We start from the raw sequence: 17,735 nt of genomic DNA on the forward strand, positions 1-17,735 counted from the left end.
GTGTGTGTGTGTGTGTGTGTGAGAGAGAGAGAGAGAGAGTGTCGCTTTGTTAGATAAGCTCTTTGTGAGAGAGAGAGAGAGAGAGAGAGAGAGAGAGAGAGCGAAGGAAGAAAGTGAGAGGAGAAAGATGGTGATTCCCTCGGCAGCTCGGACAAGCGAGGCTTGGAAGATGCAGCGATGGGTGACAGAGACGGAGCCGCTCCTTTGTGCAGTAAGCAGACGCCGCTTTTCTGTTCGTACAGCACAGTACAGTGAGGAGGGGTAGCTGGAGTGTGTGTGTGTGTGTGTGTGTGTGTGTGTGTGTGTGTGTGTGTGGGGCACATTTCTCTAAGTGTGAATTCCGGTGTGTGCTAGTTGTGGTGTGTCTGTGTGAGATAAAATGTGTGTGCGTGTGTGTGTGTGTGTGTGTGGGGTGGGGTGGGGGGGAACATTTCTCTAAGTGTGAATTCCGGTGTGTGTTAGTTGCGGTGTCTCTCTGTGAGAAGAAGTGTGTGTGTGTGTGTGTGTGTGTGTGTGTGTGTAAACATGCCGCTTTTCAGAACTTCTGCCGTTCCTCTTCTTAATTTTACTGCTGACAGTTATGTGTCCAAAAGTTTGTGCACCCCCTGCCTTGTGTATTGTAGTGTAATGTTTGTTTGTTTGTTTGTTTTTTTGTAATTTACCAGAACTCGCGACAGACGCTTTCGTTTCATGTCATCAAGCGTACGTGTCGAAAAGCATCGCCTCGGGCTTGTTTGATGTGGGTGAATCAGGGCGAATGAACCACTGTCTCATGGGCATGCAGTGTTACGAGTGCGAGTTATCTCAGCGTACTTCTCAGCAGTTTTTATTCTGGGTGGAATTTTTTTTTTTTCTCTTTTAGATATCTTCTTTACATTCCATGAACTTACTCAGACGATAAAGAACCTACCGGAAGTTCCAGGATCCTTCTTATCTCCGCTGGATGTTACGACACAGTATGGCACAGTCCTTCATCCACATCTATATCCGAATTGTAATCAGGGTTACATCACTTCCAGATAATCGACTTCTCCAGAGTCGATGTATGGCGTAACTCGGAAGTGGGAAGTCGGAGAAGCTCGGAATGATGTCCTGGGGAATGGGAGGAAAAACCCTGGACGTGTCAGTGTTCTTCTTTGTGATGCATGACGTATATTTATCTCATCAAAACAGCGAGATGTCGTTGTCAGCGTTACAGATTTAACAAGCAGATAGGGTATGTCGGTATGTTTTGAGCGGCCATGGTGATTTACTATCACTTGCTGAACTCCGGGTTGAAGAGACCGTCGTGAGTTTCCAACTAGGAATTCCGAGTTGAGGGGGGTGTTTTCTTTTGCTTTTCGTAGTCAGCTAGGAAGTTACGATCGGAAGTTATGACTGATAATTACAGCCTTCAGCACGAATGCACCATTGACTGTTTACGCATTCATGTGTAAAGGTAGATGGTTTCTGGAGGTTTCTGTGGCAACATCATCTTTATGTGACGTATCTGTTACGTATTAAAGAAGAAAAGCTCGTGTACGACTGTCGTACTATGCAATTTACTGGTAATTTAGGCGTGGTTTCATCACCAGAGGAATTTTTCAGCACTTGTCTGGAACCCAGAACCAATGGGGGCGGAGCCTGGGATACTGAATGGAGCTGATTGGTCTTGGAATGTTTGAAAAATTGGTGTTGGTTGAAGTAATTACTAAAGTGTGATATATATCAGCAACGGCATTTTAGGAACACGTGTGTGTGTGTGTGTGTGTGTGTGTGTGTGTGTGTGTGTGTGTGCAGCAGTAGGAGGAGGAGGGGTTAGTCCCAGTTGTGTGCTGGTGACATTTTTAATTTAATTATTTATTGTTCGGGGAGGTTCAGTCAGAGTACAGAAGGTGAGGCAGGGGTTATAACTTCATAGTGTCGTGGAAATGAAACATTGACATTCTCTCTCTCTCTCACACACACACACACACACACACACACACACACACACACACACACACACACACACACACACACTACCAAGTGACCTCACACCTCTCAGGCTGTGTCTCCCTCTCAGGTTGCTGTCTGTCTGTCTCTCTCTCTCTCTCTTTCTCTGTCTGTCTGTCTCTCTTTGTGTCTTGTCTCTCTGTCCAGCTGTCCGTCTGTTTGTCTGTCTGTCTCTCTCTCTCTCTGTCCATCTGTCTCTCTTGCTCAATGTCTCTGTCTGTCTCTCTCTGTCTGTCTTTCTCTCTCTCTCTGTCGGTCTCTCTGTCCATCTCTCTCTGTCTGTCTCTCTCGCTCTCTGTCTGTCTCGCTCTCTCTGTGTGTCCGTCTGTCTCTCTCACTCTCTGTGTCTCCCTCTCAGGTTGCAGTCTGTCTCTCTCTCTCTGTCTGTCTCTCTCTCGCTCTCTGTCTGTCTGTTTGTCTGTCTGTCTCTCTCTGTCCATCTGTCTCTCTTGCTGTCTGTCTCTGTCTGTCTCTCTCTGTCTGTCTTTCTCTCTCTCTCTGTCCGTCTCTCTGTCCATCTCTCTCTGTCTGTCTCTCTCGCTCTCTGTCTGGCTCGCTCTCTCTGTGTGTCCGTCTGTCTCTCTCGCTCTCTGTGTCTCCCTCTCAGGTTGCAGTCTGTCTCTCTCTCTCTGTCTGTCTGTCTCTCTCTCTCTCTCTGTCTATCTGTCTCTCTTTGTGTCTTGTCTCTCTGTCCAGCTGTCTGTCTGTTTGTCTGTCTGTCTCTCTCTGTCCTTCTGCCTCTCTTGCTCTCTGTCTCTGTCTGTCTCTCTCTGTCTGTCTTTCTCTCTCTCTCTGTCCGTCTCTCTGTCCATCTCTCTCTGTCTGTCTCTCTTGCTCTCTGTCTGGCTCGCTCTCTCTGTGTGTCCGTCTGTCTCTCTCACTCTCTGTGTCTCCCTCTCAGGTTGCAGTCTGTCTCTCTCTCTCTCTGTCTGTCTGTCTGTCTCTCTTTGTGTCTTGTCTCTCTGTCCAGCTGTCTGTCTGTTTGTCTGTCTGTCCATCTGTCTCTCTTGCTCTCTGTCTGTCTTTCTCTCTCTCTCTGTCTGTCTCTCTGTCCATCTCTATCTGTCTGTCTCTCTCGCTCTCTGTCTGTCTCGCTCTCTCTGTGTGTCCGTCTGTCTCTCTCTCTCTCTCGCTCTGTCTGTCTTTCTTTCTCTCTGTCTCTCTCTTTCTTTCTTTCTCTCTCTGCCCATGGCCTGGCGTCTGTTTCGACCTGCCTGATTCAATCACAAGCTGCGTAAAAATACTCTGCCCTCGAATCATCCTTAGGCTGTGAAGACACTCCTCATGTGTGTGCTTTAGCGTGTGTGTGTGTGTGTGTGTGTGTGTGTGTGTGTGTGTGTGTGTGTGTGTGTGTAGAGATTCCTCTACTGTCACTCGTATCCTCTTTCAGCGCAAGACGCAGAGCGACAGAGCGCTCGTAAATCCGTCTCTCTGAAAAGAAATACCGACACCAACACAACGACTCATGTCACGTCAGTTTATAGACGGAAGTGTGCGCACGCGTACATGCGTGCGTGAGTGTGTTCAGATATTGCTGCGCGTGTTGAAATTCGAACTTGTTTGGATTAAGGCCCTCGCACCCTAAAATAGATGTTTTATTTTAATGCCGGTGACTGAATCAGTGAAATTACAGGCTGTGATGAGTTCTTTCGTGTGGGTGGGTTTTATGGAATTGGTCACATGACCGGAGCTGTTTATCTTAATGTGTAAGGAATAAAACACGGCGTGTCGTGCGGTTGTAGGATATTAATCAGCGACGGGACGTTGTGATGAAGCAGAGTTGGAGTTTCCAGTGTGATGAAAGATCCCACAGGAATTTTCCAACGATTGGAATTTGGAGTGAATTAAAGAATGGCACAGTGTACTTTTTTATCCGTTTATTGTTACATTTACAAGTTCCTATCACTGGTGGTGTGGAAAATGACTGACTGACTCAACTCCTTCTGACCAATCAGAATTGAGAATTCAATATTTTTTGTGTGTGTGTGTGGGCAGTCTCTCTTGATAAGCTATGCTTGACCTTAGGTGTAACCCTTGACCAATATCCCTTCACCCCCAACTGTTGGTAGTGTTTTGTGTGTGTGTGTGTGTGTGTGTGATTCGTACCCACAGGCCTACGTGACTCAACAGTTGCTAATGGACTGAGTGTGTCATACCCGACTGAAAGCCAGCTCTGGTTAAAACAAAACCAAAACACAAGCACTTCACCTCCGAACAGTTCTCTCACTGTTTCTCTCCGTCTCTCGCAGGCATGAGCCATGAGCCGAAGTCGCCCTCACTAGGCATGATCTCCACGGCGACGCGCACCACGGCGACGGTCAGCCCGCTCACGCCGTCGCCTCTCAACGGCTCCATCGTGGCCAATGGCAGCCCGGCGGCTCAGTCTGCTCACTCCGGATTCGCCGCCGCCCTCCGCAAGCTGGCCAAGCAAGCCGAGGAGCCTCGAGGTAAAAACCCCCTGCCCGAGTCAACCTCTGACCTCTTGACAAATGTGCAGGTTACATGTTACGCCGTGCGCTCTGTAGGTCTAGCTCCTAATGGCTCTTAAGTGGAAATCTCGCTGAAGTGAATTAAGCGGCGTTCCCTCGGGAGGCTCGGTCGCGCTCGATGACCCACTTAAACTCAAAACGCTGCAGTGTGGAATCTCCTGAGCAGAGGCATTTACACATGTCGTATCAGAGTCCGAGTGTGTGTGTGAGAGAGAAAGAGAGTGTGTGTGCACGTCTTTGCTTATCAACTAATTTATTCACACAAGAGCCGTTCAAGAATGCAGGAAAATCAGGAAAAAAACATTCATCAGCATTCGCTTTGTGGGCGTGGCTTAAAGGGGCACTGAAGTCATTTTTAAACTTGCTTTATTTCCTTGTGTTATTCGATTGCGTTTTCGGTTTTAGTAACCTTATATCGTGACTCGTATTGGCAACTAACTGCAATTAAATATTATACTTATCGGCGTATTCGGTTTTTAGCCGTGTTGAATTTAGTTCGTTTGGTCCACGGCAGGCGCCGCTTAAGCCAGTATCTCACTGGGCTGCGACAGCTTGCGACAAATTGCGAACATCATTCGCGAGAGAGTTTCTTGAAAAGTGTCTTGAAACATTCGCGGGGCTTCTCAATTTCCTCGCACGAGTCGCGAAGTGTCGCTCCTTCGTCGCTGAAATTTTGAACATGTTCAAAAAATGTGTGCGACAGAATTTCTCTCAAAATAGCCGCAAACGCGTCGCCGGTGTCGCAAAGCCGTCGCGAACCCTTCTCAAGTCAGTTTCCGTGAGACAGGAAGTGCGAGTGTATCTCACTGGGCTGCGACAGCCTGCGACTAGTTGGAGACGCAACAATTGCGATAAAATATGCGAATATCAATTCAGTCTGATTCCAAGTGAAAAAATTCGCATATTTTATCGCAATTGTTGCGTCGCAGGCTGTCGCAACCCGGTGAGATACTACCCTTATCCGCGCGATCTTCACGAGACTTGTGCGAGACTTCGAAACGTGAAGAAGTGTCAGCCAGGTGTCAGTGCCGCCATTTTGAAAACTGTTTTCCAAACGAAGTATTGCACAAAAACGAGTTTAAATGACGATTACTGCCGACTTTTGTCAAACTTTCCTGATTGCTATCAAAACAAACAAAACTTCCAGCTTCAGCATTCGAAAGAGGGCGCGCGCGTTTTTTGACAAACCCTGTGTCCGAAACCGCTCCGTACTCACTACGTAGGGCACTATATAGTGGGATGCCATTTTGTAGCGCTGTCCGCGCTGAAAGAAATCAAATTAAGATTTGATTTAATAAAAGGCAGCAGTAAAGAAGAAAGTATTCAGTCTTGATTTAAAAGAACTGCAGGGACTTTGTATTTATTAATGTCGGAAACGCGCTCAGTATAACATGCATGCATTTATTATTTTGAAACCCACCAGCCGACTGATCCGGCACGTTTTAATTGTGCGACAGTAATGATGTAAATACGAGCATGACGGAGTAGTGTCCGAAAGCGTTTTTTCCTCTCTTTATATAGTGAGTAGTGAACGAGTGAGCGATTTCGGACACAGCGTCGGATTTCCGCTGTACGTTTTACTTCCGTCCTACAATGTCTCGCACAGGTCTCGACGAATCTCGTTTACGGCCGTTGCTTTGACATATGGACTGATATATTACAGAGCATATTTCAAACACTCAGAACTTGCTATAGCAGCGACAAAATAGCGATCAAAAATGCGTTCCGATATTTAATAAAATGAGAGTTTTGATGATATTAATTTGCCTTCAGTTCTCCTTTAAATGAACGTGCTTTGGGGCAGGAAGTAAAAGTAAAAATGTGTGATTGAGTGCCAAAGAAAGTTTTGGGGGCTTTTTTTGGTGACGAATACGTGTTTTCATGTGAGCTTCATGTACAGGGAGGGACATGGTCTGGTCCAGAACTTGTGATAGAGAGAGAGAGAGAGAGAGAGAGAGAGAGATAGCCTGGCAAGCCAGACTAAATGTGAATATTTAGTCTGGCTTCTATCCGTAGACATTTCCGAAGCAGGTAGGAGGAACAAACCGCTGTCTTTCAAACTGTCTCTGTGCGTATAGGCCAACGCTCTGACCAATCAGCGCAACAGTGACTGTGACGTAGTCAGAGCGACAGAAAGCAGTGGGGGAGGCCTTGAAATAAATAATTTTTCAAAATGCGTATTAATTAATAAACAGGTTCTAGATATTAAGAAGTTTGGAGATAATGACCACAAGTTTGGAGGCTGTACCACATACACTCATTTTTTTCCAAGTGTTTTTCAAGGGTTTGCTTAAACTGTTTTTGAGAGTTTTTATTTAGTGGTGTTTGGTGAAATAATTTCCCTTAAATTTAAAATAACGGGAAAATAAGAAACAATCAAAAAGTAATGTTTCAAAGCTGTTTATTAATTCTTCGTACTGCACAAACTAGCCCCATCCTTTTGGCTACGAGCGGAGCCAGTTGGTAGATCAGACTTTTGCCATAGCCGGTCGGCAAAACAGCGAAAACGTCCTTCTTGAAAAGGAATGAGCGGAGAGCCTCTTCCTGCTCATGTTTCAACGAAAACTCCAAGTCTAATTCTTCTAAAACTGATTCCAAAGCGGAGTCAAACGCGCGCTGTTCACTAGCCGTAGCCATCTTTCCTGTTGCGCTTTCTCCAGCGTCGCGCAGCTTTGTCGTCACTCCTGCAAAAGCCCGCCCAAAGAATCCAAACAAAAACCTTGCGTTGTGATTGGCGGGCACGATTTGATGCCCGGGGTGTTTTTGTTTATATGGTGCGAGGCTAGACCCACTCGCTAGGCAAAAAATATTTTGGGCCGCTAGGCGGTTGGGTCTAGTTTACTAGGCTAAGAGAGAGAAGGAGTGGGGGAGGATTTGGCTCCGGCACCCTGCTGAGTGGAAGGATGGTACTGGTGTGTCTGATTTTAGCTCCAGTTCCCCCACGCAGATGAACCGAGCACCGCAGTTAGCAAGCTCTTAAACACCATGCACGACACGAGCGTTTAGTGTCGTGGTTCGGAGGCGTGTTTAGGTCCAACATGATTTCCCACTGTTTCAGACTGGTTCTGTCGCGATTCACCCCACCAAGCCGGGTTGGACCTCGTGCTTCGAACCAGCCACCCCTGAATCTCTGCTCTTAATCAGTCATTCCCCCCCTCTCTCTCTCTCTCTCTCTCTCTCAGATTGGAGCCAGCGCTCTGCTCCCCGCGCTTTGATTTATTACTCCCTGAAGAGAGCACATAACCCCAATCTTTTACAAATCCACCCTCGCAGACACTCGCACTCCCACTGTTCTTTCTCCCTCACTCTCACACTCCTGCTTCACAACACACACACACACACACACACACACACACACACACACACACACACACACACTATCTACTCAGCTCCAAAGTGAAACACAACTCCCAGTCCATCTCTCCACCATCTTTCTCACTCCATCTTTCTTCTTTTCTTCCTCTGTCTGTATTTCTGCCGCTCTGCGTTTCTGTGGGTGGGTGGGTGGCGTTTAAAAACAGACCGCAAGGGAAACACACACACACACTATGATTAAGCCACAAGCTTGTTAAAAACAGCATGTAAAAAAAACAAAGAATGTTTGATATTTTAAAAGAATCGCTTGATGTCACGTGTAAACAGTCAGGATGTCACGGTGTGCTGTTTTAGGAAAATAATCAACAGATGATTTTGTCCCTGTTACACCACAGCACTCGTGTAACACGTTTGGTTTTTTTTTAAATTGATTAATCAATGACACGTTGTACTTTTTATCCAGTTATAGTTACGTTCCCTCACCAGTCTCCATTTTGTCTTGAGGCAAAAAAAAAACCAACTTGCAGTTTGTCACATGACCGAAGTAAACCATTACAGCTTTGCATGCTGAGTCCCTCTCTGTTATTGTTGAGAATGTTTAAGTATTGGCACCCCCGTCGTTTTCTCTTTTGCCCAGCACCCTCTTTGCTCTGCGCTCGAAACGGCTTCCTGCTCCCTCCAGCCATCGAAACGCGTCACGATGAAAGTATCGGTGCCCACGTCGTCACCTTTTTTCAGGCGGGCTCGCTCTGACCGCGGTGCTGAAAATGGTTCTGTGAGTAAAACTCATTCGCTCATGTGTCGAGGCACACGCGAGCATACAAATGGAGATACACCGAGCGAGACGTGTAATCCCCCACAGTGCCTGGCAGCCATTACCCTTTTTAGCATACGCTGTTGTCTTCCAGCATATGCGGTGCATCCTTACCGTGCCCTGGACTCCTGCCGTGCCTGCCTGCGTGTGTGTGTGTGTGTGTGTGTGTGTGTGTAGTACTAACACACTGGCGTTGATTTAAGCTCAGCAGCCTGCTTCACTCCCACACAGGCATCACACTGAGCGGCGAGACCCGAACACTCAGCCTTTGATGAAACGGTGAATCACAACACTGTGATGATCACTGACTAATTATGACTAATCGACAGAGCTTATGTTGTGGCTCTGATCAGTTAAAAAGTCATTTTCACAGGAAGGAGGAATGTTTACAGACTCGCAGTGTCTAACAGCCATGCGATATCAAGCATGATGTCGTCGTTCTGATTTTGATCGTATCGGGGTTTTTTTTTCCCTTCTCGTTTTATTTTAAAGGCCGCCGGTCTACAGGTGCATCGCTGTTTAGGCAGCAGAGAGAGGGAGAGAAGATAGAGAGTGAGGGATCAGGGAGGATAAAGAGGAGAAGGATGAGTACAGGATAAAAAGCGAGAGAGGAGGAGGAGGAGGGATGACGTTGCCCTGAGGGCTGCCCCTGTTTTTGTGTGGCCACGGCAGACATGAGGAGAGCAGCCAAGCAGCACTGACCCCTCCATCTGGAGCAGGGAGTGAACTGTTCTCTGTCTCTCTCTCTGTCTGTCTCTCTGTCTCACACACACAGTCTGAAAAGCTCCAAATCAGGCAAACAGATACATTCAGATCTAAAAACATCCACCACTCCGCTTCAGCTGGACAGGGTCTGGTTCCTGCTCATCAGAGCTAACAGGAACCAACGGTACTTTTCAGGCTGTTTTCAGAATGGAGGTCTTTAATCTCGTTATCTCATCTTATCGTTAAAGGGAAACGTTTTCTTCAGGAATTACCTTCTGATTGTTCTGACCCCCTCAGAACGAGGTACAATTAAACGCAAAGGTGATAAAGGATTAAAATGGACGCTCGCATTATTATTTTTTTTTTGTTATTTATTTATTATTATCATGATTCATTTTTTTATCTCAACGTTTTACTGTACATGCAATCCTACCGATAACACTGCTGCTATCTTTTTTTCTGTCGCAGTGGAACTTTAAAAGCTAAAAAAGGTAATTTCTTCAGAAATGTCTTTACCCTCTGACTAATCGAGTCACAATTCAGGGGTCGTACAGCAAGACAGACTCGACAGAGTGTGTGACTAAAGTCACAGGAATTTGCGCTAGCTGTTACAAACCGGGACGTATCCTATAGATCCGGAACGATAAGAGATCGAGAATGACGCTTAGTGAGGAAAAGTTGCGGCCTGCCGTCCTGAAAAAAAAAAAAGCTGGTTGAAAAAAATAATGAAAATTAACAGAGCTTTAAGTGATTGGGGGGAAAAAATCCCGTTCTTCATGGATCATTCCCGGTCAGTGATCCAGATCAGCACCAAAAGTCACAGCAATGTAATTCAGGCCGGAGGTCATTCTTCTTCATGTGAAATTCGGGGGTGTTTGGTTGAAAACTGAGGGAGAAATGGCGTCCTAAAAACCATTAGGAGAATAATAATAATAATAATAATAAATAGATAGAGGCTGTGACTAAAGTCACAGTAATTTACGCTAGCTGACCTTTGTTAATTGAAACGTTGCGCCCTGCCGCCCTGAACAAAAAAAAAAAAAAACCTGATTGAAAATAATCATGAAAATTGACAGAGTTATAAGTGATTGAAAAAAAAAATCCTGTTCTTCATGGATCATTCCGGATCAGTGATCCAGATCAGTACCAAAAGTCACAGCAGTGTAATTCAGCCCAGAGGTGGTATTCTTCATGTGAAATTTAGTGATGTTTGGTTGAAAACTGAGGGAGAAATAGCATCCTGAAACACATTAGGAGAATAATAATAATAATAATAATACAACCCCGATTCCAAAAAAGTTGGGACAAAGTACAAATTGTAAATAAAAACGGAATGCAATGATGTGGAAGTTTCAAAATTCCATATTTTATTCAGAATAGAACATAGATGACATATCAAATGTTTAAACTGAGAAAATGTATCATTTAAAGAGAAAAATTAGGTGATTTTAAATTTCATGACAACAACACATCTCAAAAAAGTTGGGACAAGGCCATGTTTCCCACTGTGAGACATCCCCTTTTCTCTTTACAACAGTCTGTAAACGTCTGGGGACTGAGGAGACAAGTTGCTCAAGTTTAGGGATAGGAATGTTAACCCATTCTTGTCTAATGTAGGATTCTAGTTGCTCTACTGTCTTAGGTCTTTTTTGTCATATCTTCCGTTTTATGATGCGCCAAATGTTTTCTATGGGTGAAAGATCTGGACTGCAGGCTGGCCAGTTCAGTACCCGGACCCTTCTTCTACGCAGCCATGATGCTGTAATTGATGCAGTATGTGGTTTGGCATTGTCATGTTGGAAAATGCAAGGTCTTCCCTGAAAGAGACGTCGTCTGGATGGGAGCATATGTTGCTCTAGAACCTGGATATACCTTTCAGCATTGATGGTGTCTTTCCAGATGTGTAAGCTGCCCATGCCACACGCACTAATGCAACCCCATACCATCAGAGATGCAGGCTTCTGAACTGAGCGCTGATAACAACTCGGGTCGTCCTTCTCCTCTTTAGTCCGAATGACACGGCGTCCCTGATTTCCATAAAGAACTTCAAATTTTGATTCGTCTGACCACAGAACAGTTTTCCACTTTGCCACAGTCCATTTTAAATGAGCCTTGGCCCAGAGAAGACGTCTGCGCTTCTGGATCATGTTTAGATACGGCTTCTTCTTTGAACTATAGAGTTTTAGCTGGCAACGGCGGATGGCACGGTGAATTGTGTTCACAGATAATGTTCTCTGGAAATATTCCTGAGCCCATTTTGTGATTTCCAATACAGAAGCATGCCTGTATGTGATGCAGTGCCGTCTAAGGGCCCGAAGATCACGGGCACCCAGTATGGTTTTCCGGCCTTGACCCTTACGCACAGAGATTCTTCCAGATTCTCTGAATCTTTTGATGATATTATGCACTGTAGATGATGATATGTTCAAACTCTTTGCAATTTTACACTGTCGAACTCCTTTCTGATATTGCTCCACTATTTGTCGCTGCAGAATTAGGGGGATTGGTGATCCTCTTCCCATCTTTACTTCTGAGAGCCGCTGCCACTCCAAGATGCTCTTTTTATACCCAGTCATGTTAATGACCTATTGCCAATTGACCTAATGAGTTGCAATTTGGTCCTCCAGCTGTTCCTTTTTTGTACCTTTAACTTTTCTAGCCTCTTATTGCCCCTGTCCCAACTTTTTTGAGATGTGTTGCTGTCATGAAATTTCAAATGAGCCAATATTTGGCATGAAATTTCAAAATGTCTCACTTTCGACATTTGATATGTTGTCTATGTTCTATTGTGAATACAATATCAGTTTTTGAGATTTGTAAATTATTGCATTCTGTTTTATTTACAATTTGTACTTTGTCCCAACTTTTTTGGAATCGGGCTTGTAATATTACAAGATTTACGGTATTTTCAGTCGGAAATATTTTTTAATGTCGGCGTTTTAACTCTGTCAGATAAAAAAAAAAAACAACTAAACTCGAGGTAACAAGTTTGTTCGCACAAGCCTGCGTTTTAATTTTCTGGCTTAGAAAGTGCTCTAAGCTGTCTAGCTTCCTGTTTTGGGCTGTTTTTTGCTTTTTAACGTTCCATGGAAGAAGAAAAAAAGTGTCCACACATTCGACCCACGCCGTGTCGAAACGTGCAAAGTATTGTCACACCTTCCAGCTGCTTTGCTTTCTCTGTGTCACACAAACAAGCTGACATCAGGCACACCTTCCCAAAGGCAAACATACACACCGATGGCGTGCCTACGAGTGTGTGTGTGTGTGTGTGTGTGTGTGAGAGAGAGAGAGATTCAGATTAGCAGGCCTTTGTGTGGTGTTGGCAGTGCATGACCAGAGCGAGCATATGGAGGCAGGCTTGTCGGAGCGCCGCTATGCACACCAGGTGTGAAATGGCCTGTTTAATTAAGTGCTGATGTTGTTCTAATGCAGGACGGGAGGGGAGTGTGTGTGTGTGTGTGTGTGGGAGAGAGAGAGAGGGAGAGAGAGAGAGGCTGGGTTAATGGGGGAGTCCACAGAGAGCAGAGCTACACATTAATCAACCCAGCACAGGCAGTCCACTCCTCCGCCCGCTCTGTTTCTTCCCCATCGTTTGAAATTTTCACAAGATGATATATTCCAGTCTGAAAATATCACGGTATTAATCAGATGTTTAAAAACGCACACGCCTTGCTTGCGTCTCGTACGACCATGCTAAGAGGCAGCGGTGTAACGCAAGGATTAAAAACACACAGTGTGTTTTATTTTCAGTCGAGTCCGTGCGCCGAGAATCGAAGGTTGCGTTCGTACGATTTTGGATTCCAAAGAAGCAGCATTGGGGCATTTTTATTGACCAGATACACAAGGGATTCAGTATTTCAGTGTAATCAGTATTTCAGAAAACGTCAGCAGTGACATAGATGTACACCGTGACACCGTAACAAACTGTTTGTTTTGCTTGTTTTTTGTCTTTATTTGTCGCATCTCACAGAGCAAAATTCAGCGTTTTGGATTTCTGGAGAGCAGCTTGCAAGGGACACGCCGCATAGATTTGAATGCTATTAGCATATCATAATCTGACACCAGTTTGAGGTTCAGATGGTGTGCGTGTCACCGAGAGTCCCATCTGCCCCGATGACGTGTTCTGGCGTTTGGGACTGAGGCTATTCAGGCACGGGACCTCCAGGAATTCAGCCCGACGTAGGCAGCAGGAGCTTTGTTTAGGATTATGTGTGTGTGTGTGTGTGAGAGCTAGAGAGAGAGAGTTCAAAGTGAATCCGAGGAAATAAAAAAACCCCACCAGGAAGCGTGTTCATGGCAAGGAAGCTGCAGGGACACACGTTTCTGAGTGGAGAGATGAGAGGAAGGAAGAGCGAAAGATGAGGACGGAGGACAAGGGAGGCTTTTACATCTCGCACGCTTGCTTTTCTGATACTGCTGAATTATTCATGCGCAGAGAGAAAGTGAGATAAGACGAAAAACAATGACGTGAAAACAAAAGAGAGCGCTCAAGATCGTCAACTCTGGAGATTTGTAGCATTATTAGGTGTCGAAAACTTTTGCCGCTATTGAATTTTTTCGCAATTCCTCAACAGGAAGTGGACAAGGCTCATCTCATCTCATTATCTCTAGCCGCTTTATCCTGTTCTACAGGGTCGCAGGCAAGCTGGAGCCTATCCCAGCTGACTACGGGCGAAAGGCGGGGTACACCCTGGACAAGTCGCCAGGTCATCACAGGGCTGACACATAGACACAGACAACCATTCACACTCACATTCACACCTACGCTCAATTTAGAGTCACCAGTTAACCTAACCTGCATGTCTTTGGACTGTGGGGGAAACCGGAGCACCCGGAGGAAACCCACGCGGACACGGGGAGAACATGCAAACTCCGCACAGAAAGGCCCTCGCCGGCCACGGGGCTCGAACCCGGACCTTCTTGCTGTGAGGCGACAGCGCTAACCACTACGCCACCGTGCCGCCCGTGGACAAGGCTGTTTATGTGTAAAAATATGAGCGGGCCTCATTGATCAAGCATCACCGAGTAGCTTAGTTACATGAAGTATCGATAACGCTGATGTTCTTCGTACTCATGTCAGCCCTAAATTCCCAAGCCAAGCCCTGTCCTGATTTACATTTACATTTAAGGCCCGGTCCGACAACACCGATACCGATAACTCCAACTCTGACTATCCTGGATTTAGTTCCAGTCTGGAGCAGAAACACCACAGCTATAATATCACTTGGTCCTGGCACTCAGGGGAATAAATACACGTTTCTTTAGGAATAATCATGGAAGTTTTTTCCAAGTAGTAGCACATTATTCCGGGTCATACTGTACTAGGGATGGCGAAAACTAAAAAAAATCTTGACCGACCACCGAGCCTCATTAGCCGGTTAAAGTCGGTTAACCTATGAGTTTAAACAGGGATGCAAACGGCGCGCCTTTTTCACGGCTCGTGCAGATCCGATTTTTTTTTTAGGGGGGGCGTTGGAGTGTCTGAATAATTTCATCAGAGTAAATTCTGTATTAAAATTACTACATAAGCAAAAGCCGTTACAGTCCATGAAAAAGCCGTGAAAAAGTCGGCATCTGCGCCTTTAGTTTGTGTGGAGAGATATGATCTGCAATAACATGCATTGTTGGCTACAGACCGAAACATACTTTCAGAATGCACTGGCCAAGGCAGGACTAAACTCCATGTGCCTTCTAATAATAATTAAAAAAAAAAAACAGAATAGTAATTTGTAAGCTAAAAACCCTGTGTCTACACTTTTTTTTTCTTTCGCCGAGTGGCAGCCAATGTTGCCAGATATTGCTGACGTTTTCCAGCCCAAAATATGTTCAAAACCCGCCAAAATCCACTTGAAACCGCCCAATCTGGCAACACTGGTGGCAGCTGTGTTCAACTGGGGCGGGACATGACTGAATGGGTGCTTCTGATTTGTCAGTTGTCTTTAACTGGGGCGGGAGGGTGGGACATGACTGAATGGGTGTTTCTGATTTGTCAGCTGTCGTCCTTACACCGCATGGCATGCCCCAAGCGTTTACAAACACAGAATTCCAGGTTCTCCGCTCCAAAATCGGCAGCTTCAAAACGATTGATTTTTTTTTTTCACCGACAACCAAAAAAAAATTAACCGGTTAACGTTGATTCGGTCAACCACCGGTCAAACGGTCATCGGTTAACATCCCTATACTGTACAGCTTGGACTTCAAAACAACCCATGTACACACTCCGGTGGTTGATAAAATACAGACAGGTCACGGATTACAGAAATATAATTTTAAAAAAAGGGCACAAAACATGTTGTGGTTACGGATTTTAATACGAAAGCTAATAATTTACAGATCGGTCACGGACGCTTCAGTATATGACAGATTGGTTACCGATTTCATACAGATGATGCGTCACGGATAAAAAAATCAAGAAGTCTTGAAGTCCAGTTAAATGTTTGGACTGCCGAAGTTCATCATTAAAATATCTTACCTGCATTTAGGCTATATGCTGACTTTATTAATGCACGATTAATATTTCACGGAAAAATCACATATCCATGAATAAAAGATCCGTGCTTCATATTATGCATTTTTTAATTTTCCGTGAATCCGTATTCCGTGATACAAGGCTGTACAAAGACGGCCAGGAAAAATAGGACGTGCTCAGACGACGTCACGTGCAATCTGATTGGTCAGATGTTTTATCGGATCAGGTCCAGGCCTGGAAAAATCGCCCCAGAAACGATCTCAGTGATACGGATAAACCCAGGCCTGGGCTATCGGGATCGTTATCGGTCTGGTGTGAGCACCGACCACATGAACTGCAGCGGACGATTTATTTATAGTTATCGGTATAGTTGTAGTTATTGGTATTGTCGGACCGAGCCTTAAGTGACACGTGTGAAATTCCATAAAAGGAGAAGCTCACAGAGACGTAAACGACGAAACAGTGAAAGAGCACCTCCCTCTCACGCCAGAATCTGGTCTTCCCAGGCAGTCTCTTGAGGCGTATGGGTGCGGCGCCGATCTCCGTTTCGATAGCCCTCGGCCTCTCGCCTATACAGCTAGGATTACAGTGCGGGGCAGGTCCTCTGGTAACCGTGAGAGTTTGACTTCCCCACTCACATCTGTATTGCAGCATGCCTTGCCAGATGGTAGTAGGTACAATTTTTATGATGGTCTTTGGTATGACCCGACCACGAGTAGAACTCGCGACCTCCCGGTCGAAAGGCGGACACGCTAACCACTAGGCCAACTCGCGGCCCGGCTACCTTAGACGCTTGCTAACTCATCCGACTTGTACAGGGTGCCATTACTTTTGTCCTAATCAAATGGCTCGTTATGCCTCCGCCACCGTAAAGTGCAGGAGGCATTATGTTTTCGGGTTGTTCATGTGTCCGTCCCGAAACCTTGTGAACGCGATATCTCAAAGGCTAATGAAAGGAATTTCACCAAACTTTCACCATTTGTGCGCTTTGGGACAAACATGAACTGATTAGATTTTGAGATCAAAAGGTCTAAGGCCAAGGTCACTGTGAGGTCAAATGTCTGTCCGAAAACCTTGTGAACACAATATCTCCAAGGCTAATACAAGTAATTTCACCAGGTCAAGATTACTGTGAGGTTAAATGTCCATCCCCAAATCACAACTTAATAAGGCGTGTAGTCTACCAGGCAGAGGCATCCCCATCAACGCCGTTGGCGTCGAGTTCTGATCTCATCTCATTATCTGTAGCCACTTTATCCTGTTCTAAAGGGTCGCAGGCGAGCTGGAGCCTATCCCAGCTGACTACGGGCGAAAGGCGGGGTACACCCTGGACAAGTCGCCAGGTCATCACAGGGCTGACACATAGACACAGACAACCATTCACACTCACATTCACACCTACGCTCAATTTAGAGTCACCAGTTAACCTAACCTGCATGTCTTTGGACTGTGGGGGAAACCGGAGCACCCGGAGGAAACCCACGCGGACACGGGGAGAACATGCAAACTCCACACAGAAAGGCCCTCGCCGGCCACGGGGCTCGAACCCGGACCTTCTTGCTGTGCGGCGACAGCGCTAACCACTACACCACCGTGCCGCCCGGCGTCGAGTTCTATCTAAGGCCAAAAAAAAAAGTGTTTTTCCGGTAACCCGACCGACCGAGAATTTCCGCGTCGAAATTGCCGACCGTAAAGTTTTTATTACAAATTTCCCTCGATATTTTAGTGTAAGCGGCGTTAGTTTGTCATTTTTTTTGTTTCAACGCATTCAAGTTGTGAAAGAAACGATAAAAAGTAAAATGTTTCGCCACTTCTGTCAGCCTGAGCCGAGGTGCGATTTTGAATCCACGGCTGTAATGCAAATTGCTTCCTCCTCGGTATACAAGTGCACTTCCATGGCAGGAAAAAAACTACATTTTGCCGCCTATGTAGTCCCCTATTTATACAAATAGGAGTCATTCAGGATTCA

The 17,735-nt window shown here is 45.6% G+C and overlaps 1 protein-coding gene across 3 annotated transcripts in view; it reads left to right on the forward strand.

The window, feature by feature from the left end:
- gse1b (Gse1 coiled-coil protein b) overlaps positions 1-17,735 on the forward strand; it is a 521,271-nt gene that overhangs the window by 426,409 nt on the left and 77,127 nt on the right. For all 3 annotated transcript variants that reach the window (XM_060923214.1, XM_060923213.1, XM_060923212.1), the window contains exon 3: positions 4,224-4,421. In XM_060923214.1, coding sequence (XP_060779197.1) covers positions 4,224-4,421 — 198 coding nt within the window. The remainder of the gene's footprint in view (positions 1-4,223; positions 4,422-17,735) is intronic.

This window comes from Neoarius graeffei, chromosome 6 (assembly GCF_027579695.1).
Source record: "Neoarius graeffei isolate fNeoGra1 chromosome 6, fNeoGra1.pri, whole genome shotgun sequence".
In the NCBI taxonomy this organism is placed as follows: domain Eukaryota; kingdom Metazoa; phylum Chordata; class Actinopteri; order Siluriformes; family Ariidae; genus Neoarius; species Neoarius graeffei.